Raw genomic sequence first — 25,984 nt, forward strand, 5'->3', positions numbered from 1 at the left:
GGTCACCCAGGTCTCCCAAGTGCTAGTCCAACACTTTAACCACAACACCACACGGGCTCTTGACGAGGAAAGGCTCATTGGGTCACCTCTGTTTAGCCAGTCACATCTTACCCCAATCTACCTCACAGGGATGTTGTAAGGGTAGAAGACGGGGTGGTGGACCATGTGTGCTGCCCTGAGCTCCTTGGAGGAAGGGACAGGATAATGACGCAAGAAATATATGAACACAAAGATCATGTAACAAATTACTTGTCTTTCTTCCTTCTCCCTGTGGCCACAAAGCACACAAGAGATTAAGTTGTGGGTTTCCTCCAACAGCCTACACGGAAAGGTTGCTTTTCATCAGGACACACGAGTCCCATTCATGGAGGGCTGGGCTCACAGCCAAGAGTGGGAGGACCAGACGGCAAAGCCCCGGCAGCCGACCCAAGGACCCGCTGTACACCAGCTCCTCCTTGGCGGCAGCTTGAAGCCCAGAGGCAAAGAGGTAGGGGACTGACACGGCGGGCTTTAGGGAACTGCCTTTCCACCCCTGCGAAGTGGGCCCAAAGTTACACCCCTACGTACCAAACCAGGCACAGCCACCGTTTTCCCATCTCTGCTGGGTCACAACAGGCAGCGCTCTTGCCTCAGAGGCTTGGTGTGTGCCAAAGTCATCTCCTGGCTGGCTACCGTGTCAGAGCACCTTGAAGCAAAGCAGCACCCCCCAAACACCCACTCGCTCTGCCTGTTCTTCCCCCAGGAAAAGCCGGGGGTGGGGAAGGGGTACTAGATGCCACTGCTTAAAGGCACACACGGAGCCCACCCAAGGCGCTCAGAGCCACACACATGTGCCCACCAGCCCTTCCCTCCTGAGGACAGGCTGTGCGTATCTGTCCGTCTTGGCACTAACGTTTTTGCCTGGCCAGCAAGGCCAGCCAAAAAGTGCAACCCCCTCATAGGAAGCTGCCTTATACTGAGTCAGACCTTTGGGGTCCATCCAGCTCAGTACTGCCTGCATTGACTGGCAGTGGCTCTCCAGGGTTTCAGGCAGGGAGTCTCTCCCAGCCTTACCTGGAGATACTGAGGACTGAACCGGGGACCTTCTACATGCAAAGCAGGTGCTCTGCCCCTGAGCTCAGGCCCTTCCCACCTGCACAGTTGGGGACCAGGGCAGATGAATGTCTAACAACTGTCACCGTCAGCTTGTCCAGATCCCTCCTCTGGGAAGGACCCCACTCTCCATGGAGAAACTGCCAGTGACAGGGGAAGCAGGGCCTTCTCAGTCGTGTGTCCCCCCCCCCATTTTCCCTAGAGGTCTATAGCTCAGTGTCACAGCTCCTGCTTGGCAGGCAGACAGTCCCAAGTTCCACCCGTGCCCAACATCTCCTGCGACAGCTGGAAAGATCTCTCCCTGAGAACGGCTGCTAGTCAGTCATGGGAAGTGTAGTTTGTGTAGGGTGCTGAGAGTTGTTAGGAGACACCCTTTCCCCCTTACAGAGCTATAATTTCTAGAGTGGTTTAACAGTGATTTTCTCTTCCCAGAGAACTCTGAATTGTACCTCTGTGAGGTGAGCTGAGGGTTTCCTAACAATTCTCAGCAACCTTCACAAACTACACTTCCCAGGATACTCTGCGGGAAGCCACGGCTGTCTGAAGTGGAATAAAATGTCTGACATGAATGTGGCCTCAGTCTCTGCTACCTCCAAGCTCAGATGCAGCATGTCACTGAACCCCACTTGCTGGGGCTCTGCAGTAGAGGGGGACCCCTCCTTCCACGCTCTGTTTGCAGGCATGAGGCTGGCCACTGTAGGGACCCACAGTCTGATCGCGCAAGACCCATCTTCCATTCCTACGAAAAGGTTCCTCAAGACTTGAAAACCCGTAAGAGGCTCGAGGCCCCAGCCCGAACCTTTCCACAGGCCAGCGGAGGCTGACCCATTTGGGTAAATGGGCACTGTCCCACCAACCTGGGTCTGCCCTCAGCCAGGCCCCACACGGATCAGCCTTCTTACTTACAGCCAGCCCAAGGGGTACCCTGGTTGACGGCGGTTGACTCTGGCTCTGCCTACGGTTGGGCTCCCTGGTTTCCGCCCCACTGATCCCAAAGGGCACCAGCTGCCACCATGACTAGTGCTTCAGTCACCTCCTTGCACTTTTGGTAGTTTAGGATTATTTATTAAATTTATATCCCACCCTTCCTCCAGAAGGATCCCAGGGTTGATATTTAAGGTGTGGCAGTTCAGCACACATTAACTGCTGGATTAACGTTCTGTACCTATACAGGTTCAGGCCTAAAATTTGCATTTGGGAGCAAGACAAGAGAAGGGCGTTTCCTCTCTAAAAAGCTGCTCCCCTCTCTGTCTCTCTCTCTAAGGGGAGCCACAACGGGACCGGCCGAAAGTGTCAGAGGACAACACAGTCTCTCCCGCGTCCTAGGAAAGCCACAGCCTCCGAAGCAGGCGGATCAAGCTGAAAGGGATCAACAGTGCCTGGCCCTCCTTGCAAAGTCAGGCCAGAGGCATTACTCAACCTCAACTCTTGGAAAAACATTCCCTGCATAACTCAAATATCTGCAGCTTTGAAGTTGCCCTTTTAGCTGGCAGTATGCAGCCGGGGACAATGCATTTGGGGGACAAAAAAGCACTGAGAAACAGCTTCCTCACTTTGGGAAACCCAGACACTGCTGTGTGCAACATGCCCCCCGCCACTATGCCCCCTGCAACAGCCTCTCAGCTGCCCCATGGCTAAATATAGAAAGGTCAAACAACTGATGAGATGGCCTGACTTGCAGGGCTTCAGATGCCAGCAAGAAAGATCACGTCAGGGCAGAGGTTGCATCCTGAACCTGGGGAAGTCCTCTTGGAACCATACCGCCTTCTTACCTGGCAGAGACACACAGTGGGTAGATTTAATCTTTGCACTGCCTTACCAAAAGGTGGCTGAATTTTTAGAGATTCAAAAGAACAGAACCAAACAACAGCCACTTCCATTTTGCAGGCTTCGAAGGAGAACAGATTTCTAGAGAGCTATTTACACCAGAACACAGCAACTCAGATGTGAAGGGTCTGGGATGTTCACAAAATCTGCTCGCCACACCATTTCCACCAGGAGACAGGATTAGTTCAACTTAAATGGGCCCCAAAAGATGTTTACCCAGCCTGTATTTATAAGCTTCGTTCACTTGCTCAGCCAGCCAGAAATATATACACATACACACACACTCGCTCTTCCTCCCATATAATTTCTTTACTTACAACTTTTAAGTCAACTTCCTCTAGCACCAGACAGAATATTTGTTTATCATCAAAAAGAAACTTTGGAGTGAATTTTCCAATAAGTTCTGAATAAAATAACACAGAAATTTACCAAACACAAGTCTTTCTTCTTTACAAAATGACTCCTCCTCAAGAGTTTTTTTTTTCTTTCATGCTTTTTATTCTTCCTCTCCTGATCCTTTACAAGTTTTTCCAAACTGTGTTCAGTTTTGGGTAGATTTACAGAGCAGCAAAAGGCAGCCTGTTGGGGGGGGGGGGAGAGAAGAGAAACCAACCTCCAGGGCCCTGTGAGGCTGGAACAGTCCCAGAAAAACTCAGGAAATTTGGCACCAGCTGCTGAGGAACCAAATAAAAAGTTACAGCTCCTGGCAATTAAAGTTTTGCCCTGATTAACTGATTTAATTAAGCTAACCCATGTGACTGCATTACAGGACTTCAACTACAGGTGACATTTTGAGGATATTTAATTAAAGTGAACAGCAAGTGAAGCAACAGATAGTCTGTTCTTCCATGGATGGAGGCTCAAAGCTCCACGCTGCAGCCTGTTGAAATATGAGTAGTACCAAACTCCTGTAAGGGAGGGGAGATGTGGATCTAAAGATCAGAAGGGGAGGGAAAGAGAAGGGGTCCTGATCATGCTTGCCCCACAGAACCCACCGCTCCTCCCCAGCCTTTTTTTCAGGGTTCCAAGATGAGGAGAGGAACAGCTGGGCAGAGACAGTAGGGGACGGATTCAGCATCCCCCACTCACCTTCTCCGTATTGTAAATAAACCCCATTTTATAGGAATTTGGCATAAACTGCATTCTAAGAGATGGCTTGCACTACCCTAATATGTAATTTGAGCCTCCATCATTTCATTTCAATGGCTTGTGAAAGGCTGGGTCCCCGGAACCCACGTGGTCTTTTCAGTGGGAAGGAATGTGCCCACCGACAGAACCGAAGGTGCTGTCATAGGGGACAGCCTTGATGTTGTTTTTTTAAAAGCCTCCTCCCACCAAAGCCCTGCTTAATCTAAAAAACTAGCTAAAGAAATGGGCTGGACATAGCTCAGTGGTGCCGCATCCTTAGCAGGGGACTGATGGGAATTGTAGCCCAAAGCAGCTGGTGTAGATAATACTGAGGTAGACAGACCCGTGGTCTGACTTGGTGTAACAACACAAACTTCATCTACTGATTCGGTATAAGGCCACTTCCTATGTTCCCAATCCCTTTGTTTTCAATTGATTGTTTTTGTAATGCCTGCACCCCAACAAACTGGCCGGTTTTGTTGGGATCCCAACTATTAAAGTTAGACTCAAAGACAGACAGACTCAAACACACACACCCCAGCAAGGTAACTTACAGGTGGTTTTCCCCTGCATCTGAATGACACATTTGGCATCCCGGCTGATTTCGCGGGCGTTGAATGGCCGCACCCGGACAGCTACTTTGACGGAAGCGCCAGCCATTTTGGGTCAGATCTGGCTGCAGCTCACGGCGGGATTACCTGAAGGGAGAAAGCAACACACACGCATGTCATTTTTCGTACTTTTGGAGCAGGGGAGGCAGTGTGTGTGGGCTGGAGAGGAGTAGACTTGTCCTGCACCAAGCGTCACAGGGGAAATGTATAATGATAGGGACGGATGATCAGCCTCTACTTGTGCATGCATTTATTTATTAATAAAAGTATTTGTATACTGCCCCCTTGCAAAACATCAGGGCAGTGTACAGCAAATATAAAAACATTTTAAAGCAATACAAAGCCATCATTAAAAAGACTCAAAACACACTTTAAACAGCTGCATAGGCTTGTCAGCATAAAAACACTTCTCAAGAGATGCCTGAAAGTCAGAAGTGAGGGCGCCTCTGCCAAATCTCCACCAAAAGAGTCTTCCATAGCACAGAACCAGCTGCCTCCCTCTCCACCACTAACCCTGACAGCTATGATCTACCTCCACTGTTGCAGACAGTATGCCTCTGAATGGCGGGGGGGGGGAGCACTGCTGTTGCCCTCATGTCCTGCTGCTTATCCCTGTGAGGAATCTGGTTAGGCACCGAGAGAACAGGATGCTGAACTAGGTGGGCCTTGTCTGGCCTGATCTAGCAGCCAGGCTCTTCTTTATGTTCTTATGAATTTGTCTAATCCTCTTACAGCTGTCCAAAGTGGTGGCCGTAATTCAGTCATCAATAAAGCTCCTTGGGATGCACTTCACTGCCACGCCATCCCCGTCTGAGGAAGAAAAAGGCAGGCAGATAGACATATACACAGCCTTGCACAAAGACTTGCAGCTCTCCATGAAGAATCTTTTTAATTAATGGCCTAAAACTCAGAGTGGTTATAACTGAGTGGCAGGCGCCTTGAACAAGGATTTGAAGGTGCAGAGTCTGCACCTCCTGGAACGGAAGAATCGATTCTTTACTCCATGAGTGAAACCTTGAAGCTGTAACAAAGAAAAAGCAGACATCCTTGGCTCCCAGCCACAGTCACGGGCTGGCATCTCCATGACACGGGTGATGTTTATGTATACTTGTTTAATGGGCTTCTAGGCCAGTTTTTAGCCACAAATGCCTCCCAAAGCAGTTTATAACCACATAAAATCCAACAGTAAAACCAGATAATGCAGCCCAATACCCAGAGTGGATGCCATGCCAGGACGTCCAAAGGCCCAGTGGTGCAGTAGGGTGGCCCTGGAGAGGGCAGCACATGCAGGACCAAAAGGGAGGGAACTGGGCTCGCAAGTGTAGGAGCCTGATGTAAGGAGGAGAGCCCAGCTAGACACAGACGTCTCTTTCCAGCCGCCGCCAGCCAGATGTCTCTAGGCAGCTCACAAGCAGGGTGTGAAGGTGATGCCCACCCAGTCTTGCCCTGGTATTTACAGGTACACTGCCTCTCAGCATGGAAGCTCCATTTAGTCAGGATGGCCAGAATTATTTATTCAAGTTATTTGGCCCACTACTGCATTCCTCCTCCTCCTCCATTAATTTGTCTTTTTTTAAAATAAGCACCCAAGCCAGTGCCCATGATCCCATCTTGTGGCAGTGAGTTCCATAAGCCAACTATGTGGTGTGTAAAGGCCGTTTTTCTCTGCTCTAACGCTCCTGTCAATCACTTTCATTGGGTGACTCACAGTTCTAGTATTATTTATTTAACAAAACTGATATAACGCTAGGATGTAAGGACCTCTAAGCGGTTTACAAAAAACATTAAAATTATCAATAAGATAGTTAAAAACAAATAATTAAAAATTGTTCCGTGAGTGTGCGTGTGAAGTTAGGATTTATTTTTTACCACCACTAAATGCAACGCTTTGCATTGCCAAGCCTCCAAACTCTGAAGGGGAGGTTCCACAGTCTGCTTTGGATTTCACCTTCCTGAACGAAATGCAGTCCTGGCGACCTCCCACTCATCCTCGACACCAGATCTTCTATGCCCAAGTTAACACCAGGGAGTCCAAAGGCAGCACTTGCTACCTTCCCACCATTTATTCCTACCCTCTGTTTTCCAGCAAGTTTGGGCAAAATCCAAGATCGGCCTTTGCCAGCCTGGTGTCATTCCAGATATTTTGGACTACAACTCCCATCTGCCCCAGACAGCACCACTGTCCGGGGCAGATGGGAGTTGTAGTCCAAAATAGCTGGAATGACACCAGGCTGACAAAGGCTGATGCAGATAAACACCTGTTAATTACACTCAAATGGCCAGCCAAGGCTCTGGTGAGTCACCGAAGTTAAAATATGTACATTTTACACCCTCCCCTCCGTCCAACACAAACACACATACACCTATTTATAGGGTGTCCTTTGGTGTTGTAGGAGCAGAGGTTGGAAACTGCCAGTGCTAGACTGCCAACATGTCAGCTACAGTGAAACTGAAAACAGGGGAAAAATGCTTTGGACTGTCCCAAGCGCACAACAGGCAGCAGCCAATACTATGGCAAGGTCCTAGATGGTGCTGTTTCTACACGGATTACACGTAGCGGGATAAAAACCAAACTGATCCTCACCAAGGGTCAGAGCAGTGGACTTGGCCTGCCTTTGAGGGGTCAGTATCAGAGGCAACAGTGCCAGGAACACAGGAAACAGCCTCATGAACACACCCCTGGGGTCCATCTCGCTCAGTATTGTCTACACTGACCGGCAGCGCCTGTCCTGCATTTGAGGCAGAGAGTCCCTCCCAGCCCTACGTGGAGATTCTGTCTGGGAATGAACCTGGGGTTTTCTACCTACAGCCCTTCTACAGAGCAGCAGTTATTTTCTAACGGAGAGGTACAAGAGTAGAGACTTTTCAGTCTAAATGCGAATGGCTAACTACTTGGTGCAGGGAAATGTCATGCTCAGAGGCACCTGCCACCACCTCCCATGTTCCAGAATGCAGCCTTGACCTGGAGGAACCCCTAGAAGTTGGGCAGGTATTCACAACCATCTTCCCCCACCATCACCGCCATGGGAACATATTTGGCTGTGAAGACACCACCGTCCCTATTGCTAAGAATCTGTGTTGGCACCTGGTGGTATAAACACACTCCCAACCCGAGGTGAGCACCACAAGTGGCATATGAGAGCCAGTGTGGTGAAGTGGTCAGAGTGTCAGGTTGGGAGCGGGGAGACCAGCCACGAAGCTCACCAGGTGACCCTTGGGCCTCTCTCTCAGCCTAACCTTCTTCACAAGGTTGTTCTGAGGATAAAATGGGGGGGGGGACTATGTATACCACCTTGAGCCAATAACAAAAACTACTGTGACTGTGCCAGCGTGCCACAGCGGCAGTTTAAGTGTGGACGTACGACCAGTAAGGCCTGGGTTCATATTTCTACACAATCATAGAGCTCACTGGATGAACTCTGGGCCACTAACAGAGTCTTGGATTAGGCTGAGAGAGGTTTATTTATTTATTTTATTTATTTCGTTTCATTTCTAGACCGCCCATAGCTAGTAGCTCTCTAGGCGGTGTACAAAACTGGATTAAAATACAATAATATAATAAAATCAATAACACATAGCAGCAAGTTAACTAACAAAAAATTAAACGTAAAACGTAAAAACATTAAAATGCCTGGGAGTATAGCCAGGTCTTAACCTGGCGCCTAAAAGAAAGTACCGTAGGCGCCAGGCGTATCTCCTCAGGTAAGCTGTTCCAGAGTTCAGGGGCCACCACAGAAAAGGCCCTAGATCTAACAACATTCCTCCGGGCTTCCTGTTGAGTTGGTACCCGGAGGAGGGCCTTAGATACTGAACGAAGTGAATGGGTAGGTTCATAGCGGGAGAGGCGTTCCACAAGGTATTGTGGTCCCACACAGGTTCTTGCTGGGTCCGGCCAAAGGAGGCCCCTCTGCCTAGGGCAGCATTGCCCGTGCCACAGTGGCCAACCAGATGCCCCAATGAGAAGCAGGACATGAGCGCAATGCCACACAGGGTTGTTGCAAGGATTTCTAAAAAGGGACGGTGACGCAAGTGCCCACTCTGCCCTGGGATTCTTTGAGAAAGTGAGGAATAACAATGCAATAAAATCAAATTAACATCTGTGGCGCTGTAGTGACTGCCCGTAAGTCACTGCCTGCGTTGGCCCCAAGGAAGCAGCTAGCCTAGGACCAGGCGAAAGGCACAAACCAGGAGAATATATGAACCTGTGAAGATGTTGTTATAGCAAGGCAAGTAGAATGTGGGGCTGAGCTGTGGTTCAAAACACCGGCCTGGTTGTCTTCAGAGCAAAGACAGAAAGGGGCTGTGAGTGAGAAAAGGGGGCAGCAACCTCCCCCACCCCCTGGCTCTACTCAGCCTCCTTTAAAAACACGGCAGCACGTGTGTGTCTTTTTCCATCCACAATGTGATCCCAAGGACATCAAAGGAATGATGATGGCTCAGAGATAGTGAAATAAAGCTACTTGCTCACATGAGGGCCGATGACAGCTAAAGAGGAATTATTTTTAGCTAAGACAGCTGGTTCCATGGCAACCAAGAGCGGGAACAGAAGAGAGATGAAACAGGCCAGACGTGTTTTATGCACAAAGATTCTGGCAAAGAGGCTATTAAACAGGCAACTTCTCCACCCCCCTCACCAACAGAACAGGCGCTCCTCCGCTGCCCACCTTGAGAATTAGGCATGTATCACAATTGCACCCTTGGGAGAGTCAGGCTTCTGCTGGCCCATTTCATCCTCTCTCAATAATTGACTTATTTATATATATATTTAAATGCACTATCCTAATCAGAACCATTCTGCAGAATTGTAAGAGCATAAAGAACAGAGCGCTGCCCCTGGTTCTGGCCAAAGGGGGCCCACCTAGTCCAGCATCCTGTTTTCATCATGGCAAAACAGGTGCCCCAGCAGGAACCCCACTTGCAGGACAGGAGCACAACATCATTCTCCCCACTCGCGATCCCCAGCATACTGCCTCCTACGGTGGAGGGAGAACATGGGCACCCTAACAGAGGAAGGGAACCCAGGAGTCACATGGACTTAGCCACTGCCCCAAGATAAGGTACTCTGGACTCATCCAACTTTTTCTTTGAAACCTTTCACAGCGTGTTCATTTATTCTAATGTTTTGCTTCTTCTTCTCAGCCGAGAGTCCTCCAAAACAGCCCACAAACAAGAGAAACAAAGCACAACTGAAGCCACAAAAGTAATTCTCAAAAAGCAATAGCCACTAAAGCACAGTAGCGTGACGAAACAACGCTGGGGGCAGCGGGGGAACAACCTTCCTAAAAAGCCTGCTGAAATAAGACGGTCTTGCGCTCCGTCCTGCTTCCCTTTGGGACATCTGCTTGGCTACTACAAGATGAAATGGGCCCCCTTTGGCTGCAACCAACAGCCAGGCGCTTTCTCTATTCCTGAAGGGAGGAAGCTCCAGATTTTAGGCACCCCCACAGAGAAGGCCCTGCACCTTCTCTACTCAAGCCTAACTTCAGAGGTTGACGGGGGGCAGAGTACCACCTTATTCCAAAGTTTGCAGCAAGTGGCAGACTCCTATGCAGTCATTTTGTTCAGGTATCAGGTGACATTAGTGCCTTAAGGCAGCCTTCCTCAACCAGGTGTTGGACTAAAACTCCCATCGTTCCAGTAACCTTTGGCCATGCTGGCTAGGGCTGGACTCTGTAGACCAAAACATCTGGAAGGCCCCATACTGTGGGGAAGGCAGCCCTACAGACATGAAGACAAGTCTAGAGGTGGCAGAACAGCAATCCGTCTGCAGCTGGGTTGCTGTGAGACACAGAAGAACTGCAGTCAAATACTTTACATAGGAAGGGGGCAACATGCCATGGCAGGGCTGGGGAAGCCATTCAAAATCTAAGCACCATCCCACCCACCCACCCTGAACACGAAGGCGCTTCTGTTTCTTCTGTCCCAGCATCTCATTTATAGGTGCACAAAATGCAGGAGGATCCCCCCCCCGGAGTCTTTTATGTGTGAACCAGAACCATGCCCTATTTTCAATTTGGACCCACACCAACTCAGAACATCAGATCACCAAACTGTTCTTTATATCAGGTGGGCCAAACTCCAAGTGTGCTGTCAGATCCCCAGTTCAGCAGATGATAAATGGGAAACCAGCTCATCCACTTACACATAAGGACATAAGAAGATCCCTGTAGCTAGATCAGGCCAGTGCCCCATCCAGTCCATCTAGTTCTTACAGCAGTCAACCAGATGTCCCGAAGTCACCCTGGGCACAAGAGCAGTGCTCTCTCACCCTCCCAGTTCCAGTAACTGGCATTCAGAGGGGCACTGCCTTCAACGTGGAGGGAGAACATCGCCATCAGGTTGAATGGCCATTGATAGTCACATCCTCCTACGAATCTGTCTAATCCGCGCCACCTTGGGCCTGTGATCCATGAGCTTAATTACTGCTGAGCAATTTTATTTTAGTAATCTAGAGTGTGCTAGTTGCTAAACTGGCTTCAAACTGTGGCATTCCCTTGTAGACAAGGCTCTTCCTAAGACACTGGCTGTTTATATTTTTTACAATATCAATTTGGCCATGATGAAAATCTTCATTCTAGATCTTCAATTTGCATCCTTTCAGCTGAAGAATGGCAGCCAGCCAAGGAGCTGGCATTCCTGAAGGGTGTGTGCGAGTGTCAGAACTACATAAGTGAATAAGTGTACTGGAATCCCAACAAAGAGATCCTTCCTGTTTTGAGGGTTCCTCCCAGTCACAGCACTTGCCTAAGCCCAGCCCAGCCCAACTAGTTCAGCTGGGTCCACAAACAGGCCTCGAACAAAGGGGTGGGGGGGGGGGAAGCATGGGACATCACAAAAACCAGCTCCAGGTGCCAGCCAAGACACTCGCCACAGGACAGAAGCAACAGGGAGCACAGGGATGGACGCCCTTTCCCATACAGAAACCGAGCAATCCATGTTTGTCCCTGTTCACAGCAAACATATAAAGAGGAGAGCTTGCAGCAGAATGTGGGTGCAGAAGGCAGGGAATGTCCCACTCATTGGGTCAAGTGCGACATCCCAAACACAAAAGCTGGTGTGGCTAGCCTCAGTTTTTAAGTGGCAAACACTCAGAAGAGTAAAATGTAAATGTACTGCCTTCAAGTCGATTCCGACTTATGGCGACCCTATGAACAGGGTTTTCATGAGGCTGAGAGGCAGTGACTGGCCCAAGGTCACCCAGTGAGCTTCATGGCTATGTGGGGATTCAAACCCTGGTCTCCCAGGTCGTAGTCCAGCACCTTAACCACTACACCACACTGGCTACAGGACTACAAGTAAAAACACCACCAACTAAAGTCTCTTTGGCTGGTCCCAGATTTCCAGATGAGCACATCAAGAAGGCAAACCAGCATCAATCTAAACCAGTTGTGGGAGACCTATGGCCCTCCAGATGTTGCTGAGGTACAGCTCCCATCAGCTCCAGTCAGCATGGCTAATGGCAAATAAGAGTTGCAGAGTTCATCAACATCTGGAGGGCCAAAGGGACCCCATGCCTGGCCTGTACATTTCTCTGAACAAACTTGAAAATGCAGCAATATTTAAACACTTAGGTGTCTTTTTAAAAGACTTTCCCCCAGGGTAAAATGGAGCAGGATACTCAAATACGAGGCTGCTTCCCAGAAAGACGACCCAGCTGGCAAAAAACCAACAAAGAGACGGCACAGTTAAGAAGTGGCTTTTGGCTAGGTTTAAATGGACCCCTCCTGCACATCCTTCCAAGCCCCCACCAAATTCCAGTCACTAGTGGCAGGCATCCAAAGCCCCCTGCCTTGTTATTCAGCAGTCGCTCTTTGGACTGCCTCACCCACCTGCCTGAAGCTTCACCCCCCACTGGGGAAAAAAAAAAAAAAACCCAGCCCTCCTCCTAGCCTGAAATATTCTCAGGCACTCTGAAGCTGCATTTTGTGACACCATCCTCCCCACCATCCTCCCCTCGCCCTCTCCTGGCTCCATGCGCAGAGATTCGCACTGCGGCAGCAGCTTAGGTTTGTATGTTTAAAGTATTTGCTGTTTCAGCTCTGTTCTCTGAGCTGTACTCCCATTACAAGGTCTCCTTCCACTTCCCCTCAGCTGCCACCCTGGCCCCTTCTGGCTGCAGAACTATTCTGACTGGGAAAGAAGAGGGGGGGAGGGGTGTCTTGCAACAACAATCGCTTTGGGTTGGTGGCATTACTTTTAAATGCAAAGTGGACTTTGCACAACGCTAACCAGGGAGGCTTCTCACTCAAAAGCCATTTGGCCTCAGTTCAACTACACAGAGCATCCCCGCTAGTGTCAAGGACGGGAGAGACACCTTCCTGCCCCAATCCTTAGCTTTGGGTATGGCCTTTTCTGAAGTCTGCCATGGCCAAGCGGAAGAGTCTTATGGAAGATCTGGGCGGACCTGCTCATGCATCTGCCTCTCCAGTATGGAGTGATCAAGGTCAAAGAACGGGCAGAAATCCACTCACCTCTGCAAAACGGAAGAGTGTTTGGAAAGCGGGGGGGGGGGGGAGAGGAATAACTATTGCCTGTGTTCTTTAGGCCTCTTCCAGAACCCATACAAACTCATTTTAGGTGCTCCTTCTCTGCCAGACAACTCCTGCCCTTTTCCTCACCACTCAGTTTTTAATGCCTGACCTCTCCTTCGCTCGACCACTGTCTTTGGGGCAGGAGTGATGTCACTCCAGGGGCAGGGATAGCACAAGGACATCCACCTAACCTGCAGCGCAGCGCTGGGGCTTAAGCAGGCTTGGAGAAGCCACACTCTCCAACCACTCAGCCACGCCCCCTAATCTCACTGCTGTGCAGGTGGGCCAGGAAGTGGACACTGAACATGCTCAGAGGGCATCATTCCCGCTGGAGTGGTGGTGAATTTTAGCAGAGGAGCAGATTCTGGTAAACTCAGCTCTGCCCTGCAGAGGCCTTACTTCACAACATGCCTCTCAGTAGGCCCAAGTCCATTTGCTTCTACAAAAACAGCAGCTGGCTCTGCCCTCGACCTTAGGAAGCCGCCGCCCCATCCTTGCCTCAATGTCCCCCTCTCTTACACGCACTCACAAAGAGCTGCAGTTATTGCTATAAAGTCTGGCAGGCAATTCAGCCTCTCTTGTGGCACCCGGAGCATGAAGGAGCCAAATAGCAGCTCAGCAGGAAGGCAGCGATAAGCCTTTAATTAAAGCTTCTCGGCCATCAAGTGGTGTTAATTACCATAATCACAGAGCTGGTAGGAAGCAGGCCTAAATGAAAAAGCACAACTGAAGCATCCATATTTCATTCAGCAGCAGGAGGACCAAGTAGCAGCCAACCTCCACCTGCTCCACAACACACACACACACGCAGAGGCAGGGTTAGCTTCCAGACATCTATAAGGCATTCTCAGAAGTGGACAAATGCTTGCAGATCCAAGGGTGTCTCTCTTCATTTCTGAAATAGAGGCACTTTTTGCACCATGAAGTTACAGGCCTGTGTAAAACTAGGCACCTTTAAACAACTCCCCACTTTGCATCCAGACAAGTAGCATGGCCCATAGTTTTGATTAGGCTCCCTGGCAAGGGACAGCTATATCTCTCTGCACTCAAGGTGTCTGGAAACAAGAGTTCTTCAAAGGGCAAGTCACAACTTGGCTTGGGCAACATGGTGGGAGGGTTTGTTTTGCTTTTTTCGAGGAGGGGATTGATTTGTAATGGGGGGAGTGGCGAGGAGGGGCATGTGCAGGAATGATTCAGCATACAGCAGGGTCAATGCTAGGAAACTAGATATAAAGCACAGGGCAGCTCAAGGGGACAAGCTGACACCAATGTCAACTCATCAAACTGCCCTGAAAAAACTATGCATGGCGTGCAGAAAGTGGTCAAAGAAAGGTTTTGCTCCCTCTCATATAATAACACTAGGACTGGATGCAGCTGTCCAATGGAGCTGAACGCTGGAGATTCAGGACAGACAAAAGAAAGTATTTCTTCACAAAACACATAGTTAAATTATGGAATTTGCTCCCACAAGAAGCAGCAAGGGCTTTAAAAGAGGATTAGACAAATTCATGGAGCACAGGGGTACCAAAGGCTACTAGCCAGGATGGCTGTGCTCTGCCTCCGCGGTCTGAGACAGCATGCTTCCAAACACCAGTTGCCGGAAACGGCAGGAGGGGAGAGTGCTCCTGCGCTCAGGTCCTGCTTGTGGGCTTCCCACAATTGGCATCTGGTTGGCCACTGTGAGAAAAGGAGGCTGGAGTAGATGGAGGGCCCCCTTTGGCCTGATCCAGCAGCCTCTTCTTGTGCTCTTAGGTTCAGTGTGAAGAAGTAGCTTCTTCTGTCATAAGTATTTCCTTCTGAGAGGCAACAGACAGACCTTGCCGTAGATTTGGACTATCTGTCAACATTTTATGGACTACCAAGATACGGGCAAGGGCCATTAGGTTCCAAATCCTCTGGGAAATTTCACTAGCCGTCGATCTGAGTTAAAGGAAAGAGGCACAGCCAGCAGCTGATGATGATGAGCCACAAACGTAGAGGGCACACACCTACATTTTTTTCCCTTGGGTTGATGGAGCGAAGGGAGAAAGGAAAAGACCAGGAAGGGAAAGGGGAGGAGAAGAGCGAGAGAGAGGCAGGATTCTCTTCTTTGTCAAACTGAAAAGGAGAAATCAGTGCAAGGGTGTGGAGTGCCACCAACCGCAAAGAGCAGGATTGATAGGCTGTGGCACACGCAGGAGAGAGAGAGAGAGAGGAAGGAAGGAGACAGCTCAGTTGGAGAGGAGCTGGTCAAAACACCGGGTTTGCTGTCATGTTCACAGTGTGCACACATGAAATGGCACACCCAGTATTTACACAGAGCAAAGAACCCACGCACTTGAAAGGCATCCAGAAAGACAAGTTGTCTTGTCCTTGGTAGAACTGTGAGCAGAAGCCTCATTTGTTCTTGTTATGTGCCTCCAAGTCGATCATGACTTATGGCGACCCTCTGAATGAGCGACCTCCAAGAGCATCTGCCGTGAACCACCCTGTTCAGATCTTGTAAGTTCAGGGCTGTGGCTTCCTTGATGGAATCCATCCATCTCTTGTTTGGCCTTCCTCTTTTTCCACTCCCTTCTGTTTTCCTCAGCATTATTGTCTTTTCTAGTGAATCAGGTCTTCTCATTATGCACTCTCCCTCTAGGCTTGCTTTTATGGGCATTTGATTCACACAACCTGCCCCGTTCTTGGAAAGATGCAGGGAAACTGAGGCTTGGGGAGAGAACTCCGGAGGCAGCCATAAGACACCCGGGTATAAGAGAGGGGGCAGATTAAGCACAGGAATGTCGAAAGGTGCCTTACACTGGGTCAGACCATAGCTCAGCATTGTCTACACTGGCTGGCAGCAATGGCTCTCCAGGGAATTTCCAGGCCCTACCTAGAGATGCCACTGGGGATTGAGCCTGGGGCCTTCTGCATGCAAAGCAGATGCTCTAACCACTGGGCCACCAGAGAGGGAAAGGTGGGTGGGCGGAGACAGAAGCTGCAGGGAGTGAAAGCGGAGGATGAGACTGGAGGGAGGGGTCTCACATAGGGCCCGGAGATGCTGTGGGCAGGAACAGAGCAGGTGAACAGAAGGAGACCGTGGAGGCTGAGGGGCTACAAGGCAACACAGCCAAAAGAGACGGGGGGGGCAGCATTGCACGTGCGAGGTGGTGTGAGCCAAAGGTCCGCTTTAGACCAATGACCACTTCTTCACACAGTAAGCCGGTGGGAGCCACGTCTGGCTTGCTCCTTCCCCCTCCCACGCCAGTAGCAAACCAGCACAGTGGCCACCATGAAGTGCATCCTGCCTCAGCTACAGCAGCCCAACACTAAACGACAGGGAGCTGTGGAGCCGACGTAATCGCTACTAATGAACCAGATCCTTAACTTGCAGAACCAGCCAGAGACAGACAGAAAAAGCAGGTGGGAGATTTTTTCCCTTCTGCATTCACAAGGAAGGTAAGGAGAGGCGTGAGGGAGCAGGCAAGTTCCCATGCTGAGCAACTTGAGCAAAGCTTTCTGCAGGAGCATCACAGCGGCTTGGTCTACCCCTCTGGCGTTCTGGCAAAGCAGGAGATATTTGATCAGCTGCCTGGACCTCAAAGAACAGTCATGAGAGACGGGATCAGGAGGGCTTGTGCTTAAACAGGCCAAGGCAGATGGGAAGACTTGACAAACGCAAACACACAAGGTGATGGTCACAAACACCCTTCTCCAAGGCAAATGAGGAAACCTGTAAAAAGAAGCAACGCAAAAAGCAGCCGTGCTGGCCCAGAAGAAAGATTCCAAAATCCATATTCAGTAACCAAATTATCATTATTATTTTTTTGGGAGGGGAGCTGAGACACTTCCCCAACCCAACGTCCACCAGATATTTTGGACTACAACTCCCATCAGCCTCAGCCAACACAGCCATGGAAGACTGTTCCGAGGTATCCAAAAGCTGAACTCTGAATGCTTCCTCCAGGTATAAGGAGCTGCCCCAGCAAGAGAGCAAGACCGTCGGGTGCTGCTGCTACTCCTCTCGGGGAAAGAGTCGTGGAGGGTCCAAGCCAAAGGTCATCGGGTCCATTCCTCTGCCCTAGGGGGCTGCCCAGCCCCCCTCCTTTCCACCCCACCCCCACACAATCCAGACATCAGTGCGTGCCATAAACCAAAGAGGATGCTCTGCAAGAGCTGCTAACAGAGCAAGCAGCAAAAGACAACTCAGACAAGTGAGCCAAGCCGTATGACGTAGGGGGAGGTCCAAAGATCCATAAAGAAATCTGAGGAAGGAGCCATCTCACACAACCTGGCATTAAAAAAATAGGAAGTTGCTTTATACGAAGTCAGATCGTCAGCGTCCATCTAGCTCAGCAGTGCCCACACTGGCTGGCAGTGGCGATCCAGGGCTCCTTAATGTCCCATGGAAAGGGGTCGTGGAGAGAATTCAGGACACACGGGGGAGGGGGAACCTTCGGAACTGCAGCATGCCGCTAATGAAGCAGCGGAAGGGAGATCTTCCTTTCGCTGCGTGTGCAGATGACGAGTAAATGGCTCCAAGTGGCCTCTCCTGGGAACAGGGAGAGGATCGCTTAGGATGAAGTCCATTTCCATAGAATTTGGCAATCATGTATTTTTTTCACCTCTCTCCCAAATGGCAACTGGCATAGCTTTCGAACAGTTTTGACATTTTGTGAGGATATCAGAAGAACATCCAAGCTTTTCAGAACTTGCCATGGACAAAGGAAACATCATTACCTCCACCCAAGACCACAAATACAACACGCACCTTCTATCCAGTGCAAAACCGTAACCCTGTCCACAGCACTAAGGCACAACCCACCCAGCACCGCTGCCTCCCTTACCTTGCTAACAACTGCTGAATATTTGGGAAGTATCTATGATCAGCCTCTTAAAACAGTTTCAGCAGCTTGCAGCCCAACAGGCTCCATGTACACTGGAAACTTTGCCTGCCTGCTCATCCAATGAAGAAGCGTTCTGTGTGACTCAGTCTGCATACGCCTATGTCCACCTAAGTTGACCCAAATAAGCAGTATCATTTTACTCATTTTGTATTCCTAGGAGAATGTAACGGGGTGCCCTTGAACACCCAAGAGACAGAACAACATTGCATTTTCCCTCTTTCCTAATGCACCCCAGACCGGGAATGGTTCTGTGTATCCAGAACATCCTAAAAATAACTCCTGACAAGGGATCTCTCTTTTATGCTCCTGAGTGCCACCTCCCCTCCCTCAGTTGGTCAGCAATGACCTGAAACAAATGTCAGGAGACTCCAAAGTGTTACAGCCCTGTGAATTTAAGAGTTTAAGAAGGGGCGGGGTCAACATTAGAGGCCTTTCCACTCCTGAGATTCCTCCCTTGCCTGAGGGGAGGATCAGGGGTCAGAAACACTCCCTAATGCCAACATGGCTTTCCTCCCTAATTCAGGTGCCTACCTGTACATCCTGCAATCTTCTCACCCTGTTCAGGCCTATTCCCAACCTCATTGAACATCTACAACCTACTTCAGATGAAGCTCCTTGATGTTTTTAATCTCATTAAAAAAAACACAACCAGGCAAAGCACGCAGGGATTGGATGCCCTCACCCCAGTCTTTAAGATGGCTCTGGAAATCACTGGTGCATGGGCCCTATTCCCTTATAAACATCATGAAGCCTGCTTATCAGTCAGTGGGAGAGTGAATGGCTTATTGCAATCACAGGCCAAAGGGCATCAAACCCATCACCCCAAAAGCAAGGCAGGAATGTTTACCTGCCCCATCAAAAGGCCAGCCCACACATACAAGATCTATCTCCATTACTGAAGGTAACTTTCCACTCACCTAACAAAACAGGCTGCACTCCACAAAAGTGTATGCTGCCACAATCAATAGTTATTTCGGGCACCACAAGGCCCTTTTGTGTTTTCACACAACACAGATGTATACTAACAGACGACTTAAGCAACTGAGCCACGCTGCAGGAGGGAAGAAGGAAGGGCTGCTGGGATGCTACCCAGGTTGGGCTTAACTTAACTCTGGGTGGAGCACTCCTCCTTGCTCCGCCTTCCCATCTCAAGTGGGGCTGGGGAGAGGATCTGGCGCCTGCTGATGGGGGCGGGAGGACGCCTGCCTAACCCCACCGGGGCACACCACAGCCGCGAGATAGAATTTGTATGGCTCTCGGCACAGGTGTCAAAAGTTCAACAGTCCCGAAGCTGTTGCTCCGGCCTCGCAGGGCTCCTTTCCTGCTCACAGGGTTGCAAAAGCGGCAGGAGAACAATCGGGGGCAGTTTTAGCCCCCCCCTTTCTCCCTTCCCCCCCCCCGATCGCCCATCATCCGGCGCCTCACAGCTCCAGATAAACAGCACCGGGCCACCGAAAGCAGCCTTATCTACCCTGCCCAGCCCGCCACCCTCGCCCAGGAGAGCCTCCTAGAACAATAAATCTGTTTGTCTATAAGGTGCCACAACACACTCCCTCTGTTGCTGCCGCCGAAGCGCATCGGTCCCGGGTTGGCGAGCAGGAGGAGCGTCTTGGAGAGGTCCGCAGCAGCGCCCTGACCTCCAGAACGGCCTCCCCCCACATGCCAAAACAAGGCGCTGCCTCCTCCCTGCCTGCCCACCCGCTCGGCTGCCTCTCCGCCGCGAGGGGCCCCCGCTCTCACCCCTCCCCACCCCCTACGCGCTCACCTTCCTGCGCGGGGCCCCGGCCAACTGCTCCGCCGGAATGCCAAACTTCGCCTTTTCTCTTCTCCCCGAACTTTCCCTGTTCTTAGGGCTGCGGCGGGCGCTGCATCGTTGTCCCCGGGAAGAAAAGACGGGGGCAATCGTGGGGGTGGGGAAGTTCAAGGGGGCGACCTGCCCCGGCCGCAATGGTGGCGAGGTGGAGCAGCAGCAGCAGCCGCAGCCGGCGCCGCCACAGCAGTTGCCGGCGCCCGCCGGGCAGGGCAAAGGGGAAGCGGGGAGGAGCACGCGGGAGAGGACCGGGGAGGAGGGGGGGAGAGACGGGTTAGGGAATGTCGCGAGACGGGAAAAGTTTCCTGGCCCCTCCTTAGGAGGGGGGAGTTCTTAAAAGGGCAACAACGCTCGGGCCTCGCCGCCGCCTTGCTCCGTGCGCTGCGCCCAAGGCGAGGGCGGTCCGGCGAGGCGGTGTGAGATGCGCGCAAAGGGAGCAGGCTTTCGTCCGGCGCCCGGGAAGGGGCTGCCCCGCCCTCTGCTCTCTGCTCTCGGGGCCGAACAGGAAAGAAGAGAAAGGGGCGGGAGCGGAGCAGGGACCCCGCGCGCATTAGGACGGGCGCGCCGGTCAGCTGAGCCATCCCAAAGAAAGTCGACCGAAGTCAGAAATTAATCCTAATAGCAGCAGCAACAGTAATAGCCGCCCTTCCCCCAGCGATCCCAGCCCGCAATGGCTACTAGCCACGATGGTTGTGTTTTCCTTCACGGCCGGCGGCAGCAGGCCCCTGAGTGCCAGTTGCTGGGAGTCGCCAGTGTGGAGAGCGCTCTGCTGTTGCGCTCGGCGTCCTCTATTGGGGCATCTGGGTGGCCTCTGCGAGGACTGGACATGCAGGACTAGATGGGCCCCCTTTGGCCGGATCCAGCTGCTGCTGCTGCAGGACTCTTCTCTCTCTTAAGGTCTACAACAAAATATAAAACCTTACAAGAGATAACATAAAAATACATACAATCTTAAAGCATTGCAAGACATGTTACACAGACAGCAGGGACCAACAGTCACTAGAACTCGGTATCATAATATACTTGAAAAAATAGCCCACATTGATTTATATCCTGATCCTTCTCCATGTTATCCTCACAACAACCCTGTGAGGTAGGTTATGCTGAGAGAATGGCCACCAAGTGAGCTTTCATGGCTAACCATAGGAATTTCAACCCAGATCCTAGTCAGACATCCTCATTGCTACATTACACTGCCTCTTCCCGCCACCTCCTTAAAATAAAATAACCGCCTTTTTAAAATAACTTTTTAAAATGTTTCAGTCTTAGTTATCATTTTAACTTTGTAGCTGGAGGCTGACCCTGTGTTCCAGGGTAAAACCCAGAAAAAGCATTCAGTGAATCATTCCCATTTATAGAAATGTTCCTTAACTTTGTTAAAACTTTATAGTGATTCATTCCATTTTAAAAAACAACAAAAACTTAATAACAAATTGTAAGCAGCGTATGTATCAAACCTCTTGATGATTGGAACTGCTTTGTCAGTGCAATCGTGTACAAGTTTGACTGCTCAGTCGACCAAATATTTTCTGAGCAGCAGCCACCACAGTCCTATCCTGCCCTACAGAGAAGCATCTCTTTTCCCTCACTGTTGCTTTCTTGAACATCCTGTGGAGGAAGAGTGCTGTGTCACTTGAAAGCTTGCACCCTGCATTTCAAGCATGAAGCTTCTCCAAATCAAGAGGTGTTGATTGCCTCACTTATTTCACACTCTGTGAGGCTAATAATAGCCTGATCTTCAGGGCTGCTATGCACAAGGCACGGAGTGGGTAAGGTCAGGCACACTGGTCCTTGCACCACTGCTGTGCCAATGTGATTCATGGTGTTGCCCTGCTGTAAGAACTATAGACAGTGTGACTGCAGCAATCTGAACCTGGGCAAAGCTACCAGCTCAGAGGGTGTTGTGATTTGGAGACAGGTGATAAGTGTCTTGATGGTGGTGAGTTTCTTAAAAGAGAGGTGATGGGGCTCAAGTTTGTTTGTTTATTAGACTGAGGACACAATCCTACACTGAGGATCTGCCAGCTGAAGAGTCAACAGAAGCCTGACTGTACTGGTGGAATGCCAGATACAGAGCCACATGACAGATACCGCAGCAGAACATTTCAGATGTGCTAGCAGTATGGTTCAAGGCCCAGGAACTCTCTCTCTTGTGCCTCAGACATTACCTTTTCTTTCTTTTTTCTAAAGCAGGCATGCAGAAGATGAGCAGGGGCACATTCTCCAATTCCCTCTGGTGGGCCTTGATCTCCCATCTGCTTCCCAGCCCCCTCCCCACCATATGCAGTGACCAGTGAGCAGATGGAGGTTGCTGCTGCCCACCCTTCTTGCATGTCCTCCTTGGCAAAAGCACCTTTCCCTTCCGGGGGGGCTTGCATTCTTGTCCCAGGAAGGCTCTGTATGATTTTGTAGGCTTTCTCCCCTGGGAGAAATGTGGGTGCTCTGTTGAGTGTTTTCTCCTTGCCTCCCTGTGTGTTGCTCTCACAAAACAGTGCTTCTGAGGGGCATAAGGGGATCCTAACCCCTGCCTGGAGGGATGCCCAGCAGGGTGGGGGTGCTAGCAGTGGCAGGGTCAGTGCTGGCTGTGCCATGGGGCTGATGGAGTGGGGGCATTGCAACATTGTTTTCTGCCTTGTTATGATGGTGATGATGATGAAGAAGATTTCTTACCCCCTCTTCACTATAAGATGACAACAACAAACATATGAAACTATAGACCTGGTTGCAAATGCAATTCAGCTGGCTTTGAGGAGACTGGAATTTAACACAGAAAATGCAGTTACTTGTACCACGGATAAAGCCACCATTAAGAGCTGTTATGTGTATTGTTATTTAATTTTTGCAGATTATATTTTGTATTGTTTTATTGATGCATTTTTATATTGTATTTTATATTTGTGTTTTTTGTAAGCCGCCTTGAGGGCCTTTGGCCAAAAGGCGGGGTATAAATAATAATAATAATAATAATAATAATAATAATTAATAAAGGTCGCAAGGCGGGTTACAACAATGTAAAAATACAATATTAAAACCAATGAAACCATTTTCAGTCAAAAGAACAGGATGGGTCTCGCTCCGTCTGTGGTAGTGTCTGCTGCTGGGAGCATGACTGTCACTGTGAGTTCATTGGCTCCCGCTCTGTGTGTGTGCGCATGTCACATGGGTGCTGTTGTCACCCCCTGGTAGGCCCTGATTGGTGGGATGTAGTGGAGTTGCCAGAGTGCCTCTGGACATAGCTTATAAAAAAATACCTTTAGTCTTTTGTTGTTGTATCTTACTTTTTGATTTTATTAATATTTTAAATTGTGTTTCAGATAAAGAATCAACAACTGAAAGAACCCCACTGAGAAGAGGTACAGTACCATACAGAAACATAAACACTAATGCATCTCTATACTGGGAGGAAAATATATCAGGAACCTAAATTATTATTTATTACAAAATGTATTGTATCTTTTACTTCTGTGCCCCTCTTTCCTGAGTGGGCTGAGCACTCACTGAATACAGTGTGGCCTGAGATTGCTCTTCCAGACTGACATCTCTCTCTCTCTCTCTCTCGGAATTAACTCATTTTCTCTTATTTTGAAGGCAGATTTTCTGCCTAAAATACTAGGGGATTTTTTAATATAAAAGTAAAACACAAATAGGTTTCTGTCCTTTAAAATTCCGGCATCCATAGAATTCTAATTCTCCTCTTCCAAGATAAAAATAAACTAAACAACTACAAAAAAGGTGTGTGTGTGTGTGTGTAATTGTATACAGCTAATGATGCATTTCTGTGCCTGTAAAGATGGTGCATTCATAAGGAGAAGCTGCCTTGATTTTCCTATTATATGATGTTTTAACCTCCTCCCACGCCTATTATAAAAGTTTATGGCAACATGAACTGGATAGATATGGAAAGCGAGGGGCGCTTTTTAACAAAAAGGTTCATTTCCCTAGTTTGGTTGCCTCACAGCTTTTATTCCAGACAGCAGCAGCAAAAGCCCTGCCAAAACGGAGGTGTAAGGGGAGGGGGAGATCCTGCCCTAGCGTTATTATGATACATGGAAAAATACAATCAATCCAGGAAGAGGCTTGCAAAGGGAGAGAGGGCTGCATTCCTGGTGTTAATCTGTCTAGAGCTCCATCTGCTGGAATCCATTTGTACTGCTAAGCTTTGGGAAAGGGGTTTCTACTCAATGCGTTCACCCCACTCTTTTTGAAAGGAACAGGTGTCTATTCCTGAGTCAGTGTCTTCCTTGTCCTCAAGGCCACTTCAGTGGAGGAGTCAACTACTACAGCTACATAGTTTAACCTGATAAAAGGCACATATTTGTCCACGCAGCCCAGGACTGTCTTTTCTGCCTTGTAGTGGCTCTCTAGAGTTTGGGGCGCTATTTCCAGATGGGATTCAATCTCATACTGGTAAATTCACATTGCACAATTAAAGCTGATTTGGAGCTCTTGCAAAACAAATCCGCTTCCCCAAAAGATCAATTTTTTTGCAATCAGGAAAATGCAGTAGCAAGTGTGGGATAATCATCTCTTATCCTGATTTGTTTCTGAGGGAGTGCGCAATAAACCGGTTGTCTGGGACCCAACTGCACTATACATTTCAAGTAGTATCATACCACTTTAAACAGTCTCAGCTTCACCCCAAAGAATCCTGAGAACTATAGGGTGCTGAGAGCTGTTAGGAGACCCCTGTTCCAGCACAGAGCTACAATTTTGAGAGTGGTTTAACAATTAGCAATCCCTCTTCCCAGGACCTCTGAGAATTGTAGCTCTGAGAGGCGAATAGGGATCTCCTAACTACTCTCAGTTCCCTTAAACTACAGTTCCCAGGATTCTCTGATTGTTTAAAGTGATACTGCTTTTAAAAGTATTGTACAGATTGGGCCCTAAAGGACCCACAGCAGAAAAGAGAATTTCCCATTACCTGCAGCAGCACTACCTGAGCTAACAGGAGATGACAGGCATTGAACCAGGACCCTTCTGCCTGCAATGCATGTGATGTGTCACTGAGCCAGGCTCCCTCTCCTAGCTAACTAATGCTGTGCTGCAGCTTTGTCTACAAGCTAACTGACCAGGATAGTCCAATATTGTTCCCTTTCGTGAAGAGTGATCTGGGGAGCAGCAGGGCTTTTTGTGAAGGGACCCCAGGCGCAAATAGTCACTCAGCCCTTGTGCATGGCCTCCCTTTTTCTTGGCTCAGTCCATTTTGCTTTTTTTAATTAAAAAAAAAGAGGAAGTCCAGGACACAGAAGTTGGCACTACTGAGCTCCTTCCAGCTGTGGCCTAACCTGTTCTGCGCAGAACTGTCACATTTATTTTCTGTCACTTGGATATGACTCATCTCTGTGTATGAAGCTCAGAAATTATGGACTCTCCTTCTGTTGAAGGCCTTTTATTCTTTCTGCATCATCCGTGTTGGTTACAATTCCCACACAGAGTGAAAGCCGCTATTGCTTGTGGGGAATGGTTTACCACAAATAGTGCCGATTTCAAATCACAGGTAATGCCTACAGCCCTTGAAGGGAGGGCCGCCTGTATGGCAGGGAAACTTCCTCTGTTTCCTCACAGAGGTGACCACAGCAGGAAACAGATGGACTGAACACAGGAGTTGGCACCCGCTGTATTAGCTGGAAAATGCCATTCTTCATGCGTGGGTGTAGGCTTTGCACTCAGATACTGCTGGTTCTGGGGGATGTAAACATCCATGCCAAGGCCACCTTATCCGGGGTGGCTCAGGATTTCATGGTCTCCATGACAACCATGGGACTGTCCCATGATGCCATTGGCCCAACACATGTGGCAGGGCATACTCTAGACTTGTTTGTTGCAACTGGACATGGAGATGGTGATGATCTTACATCAGTCCCTCTGTCATGGACAGATCACTGCTTGCTGAAGTTTAGACTTACAGCGGCTTTTCCCCTCTGCAACGGTGGGGGACCTATTAAGTTGGTCCGCCCTCAGAGACTAATGCATCCGGATGGTTTCCAAACGGCTTTGGGGAGTTTTCCGGCTGACAGGGCTGGTGCTCCTGTTGAAACCCTGGTTGAACTGTGGAATACAGAAATGACCCTGGTGGTTGACATTATTGCTCCTGTGCAGAGCTCGTACGGCTCC

The 25,984-nt window shown here is 49.5% G+C and overlaps 2 protein-coding genes across 3 annotated transcripts in view; one reads left to right on the forward strand and one right to left on the reverse strand.

Moving 5' to 3' along the window:
- Nucleotides 1–20,259, reverse strand: part of KIF1C (kinesin family member 1C) — a 43,935-nt gene extending 23,676 nt beyond the window's left edge. Inside the window, exons 1-2 of one of the 2 annotated variants that reach the window (XM_061590846.1) lie at nucleotides 19,826–20,259; nucleotides 4,602–4,745 (exon numbers count right to left, since the gene is read on the reverse strand). In XM_061590846.1, the coding sequence (XP_061446830.1) occupies nucleotides 4,602–4,707 (106 nt within the window). In that variant the 5' untranslated portion in view covers nucleotides 4,708–4,745; nucleotides 19,826–20,259. Of the gene's footprint in view, nucleotides 1–4,601; nucleotides 4,746–18,000; nucleotides 18,023–19,825 lie in introns of those variants that run through there. The other variant, XM_061590847.1, reaches the window with a different exon arrangement.
- The window catches only part of INCA1 (inhibitor of CDK, cyclin A1 interacting protein 1), a 33,394-nt gene continuing 27,272 nt past the window's right edge, over nucleotides 19,863–25,984 (forward strand). The window contains exon 1 of the mRNA XM_061590255.1: nucleotides 19,863–20,143. Within this exon, the coding sequence (XP_061446239.1) occupies nucleotides 19,863–20,143 (281 nt within the window). The remainder of the gene's footprint in view (nucleotides 20,144–25,984) is intronic.

This window comes from Rhineura floridana, chromosome 11 (genome assembly GCF_030035675.1).
Source record: "Rhineura floridana isolate rRhiFlo1 chromosome 11, rRhiFlo1.hap2, whole genome shotgun sequence".
Taxonomy (NCBI): Eukaryota; Metazoa; Chordata; class Lepidosauria; order Squamata; family Rhineuridae; genus Rhineura; species Rhineura floridana.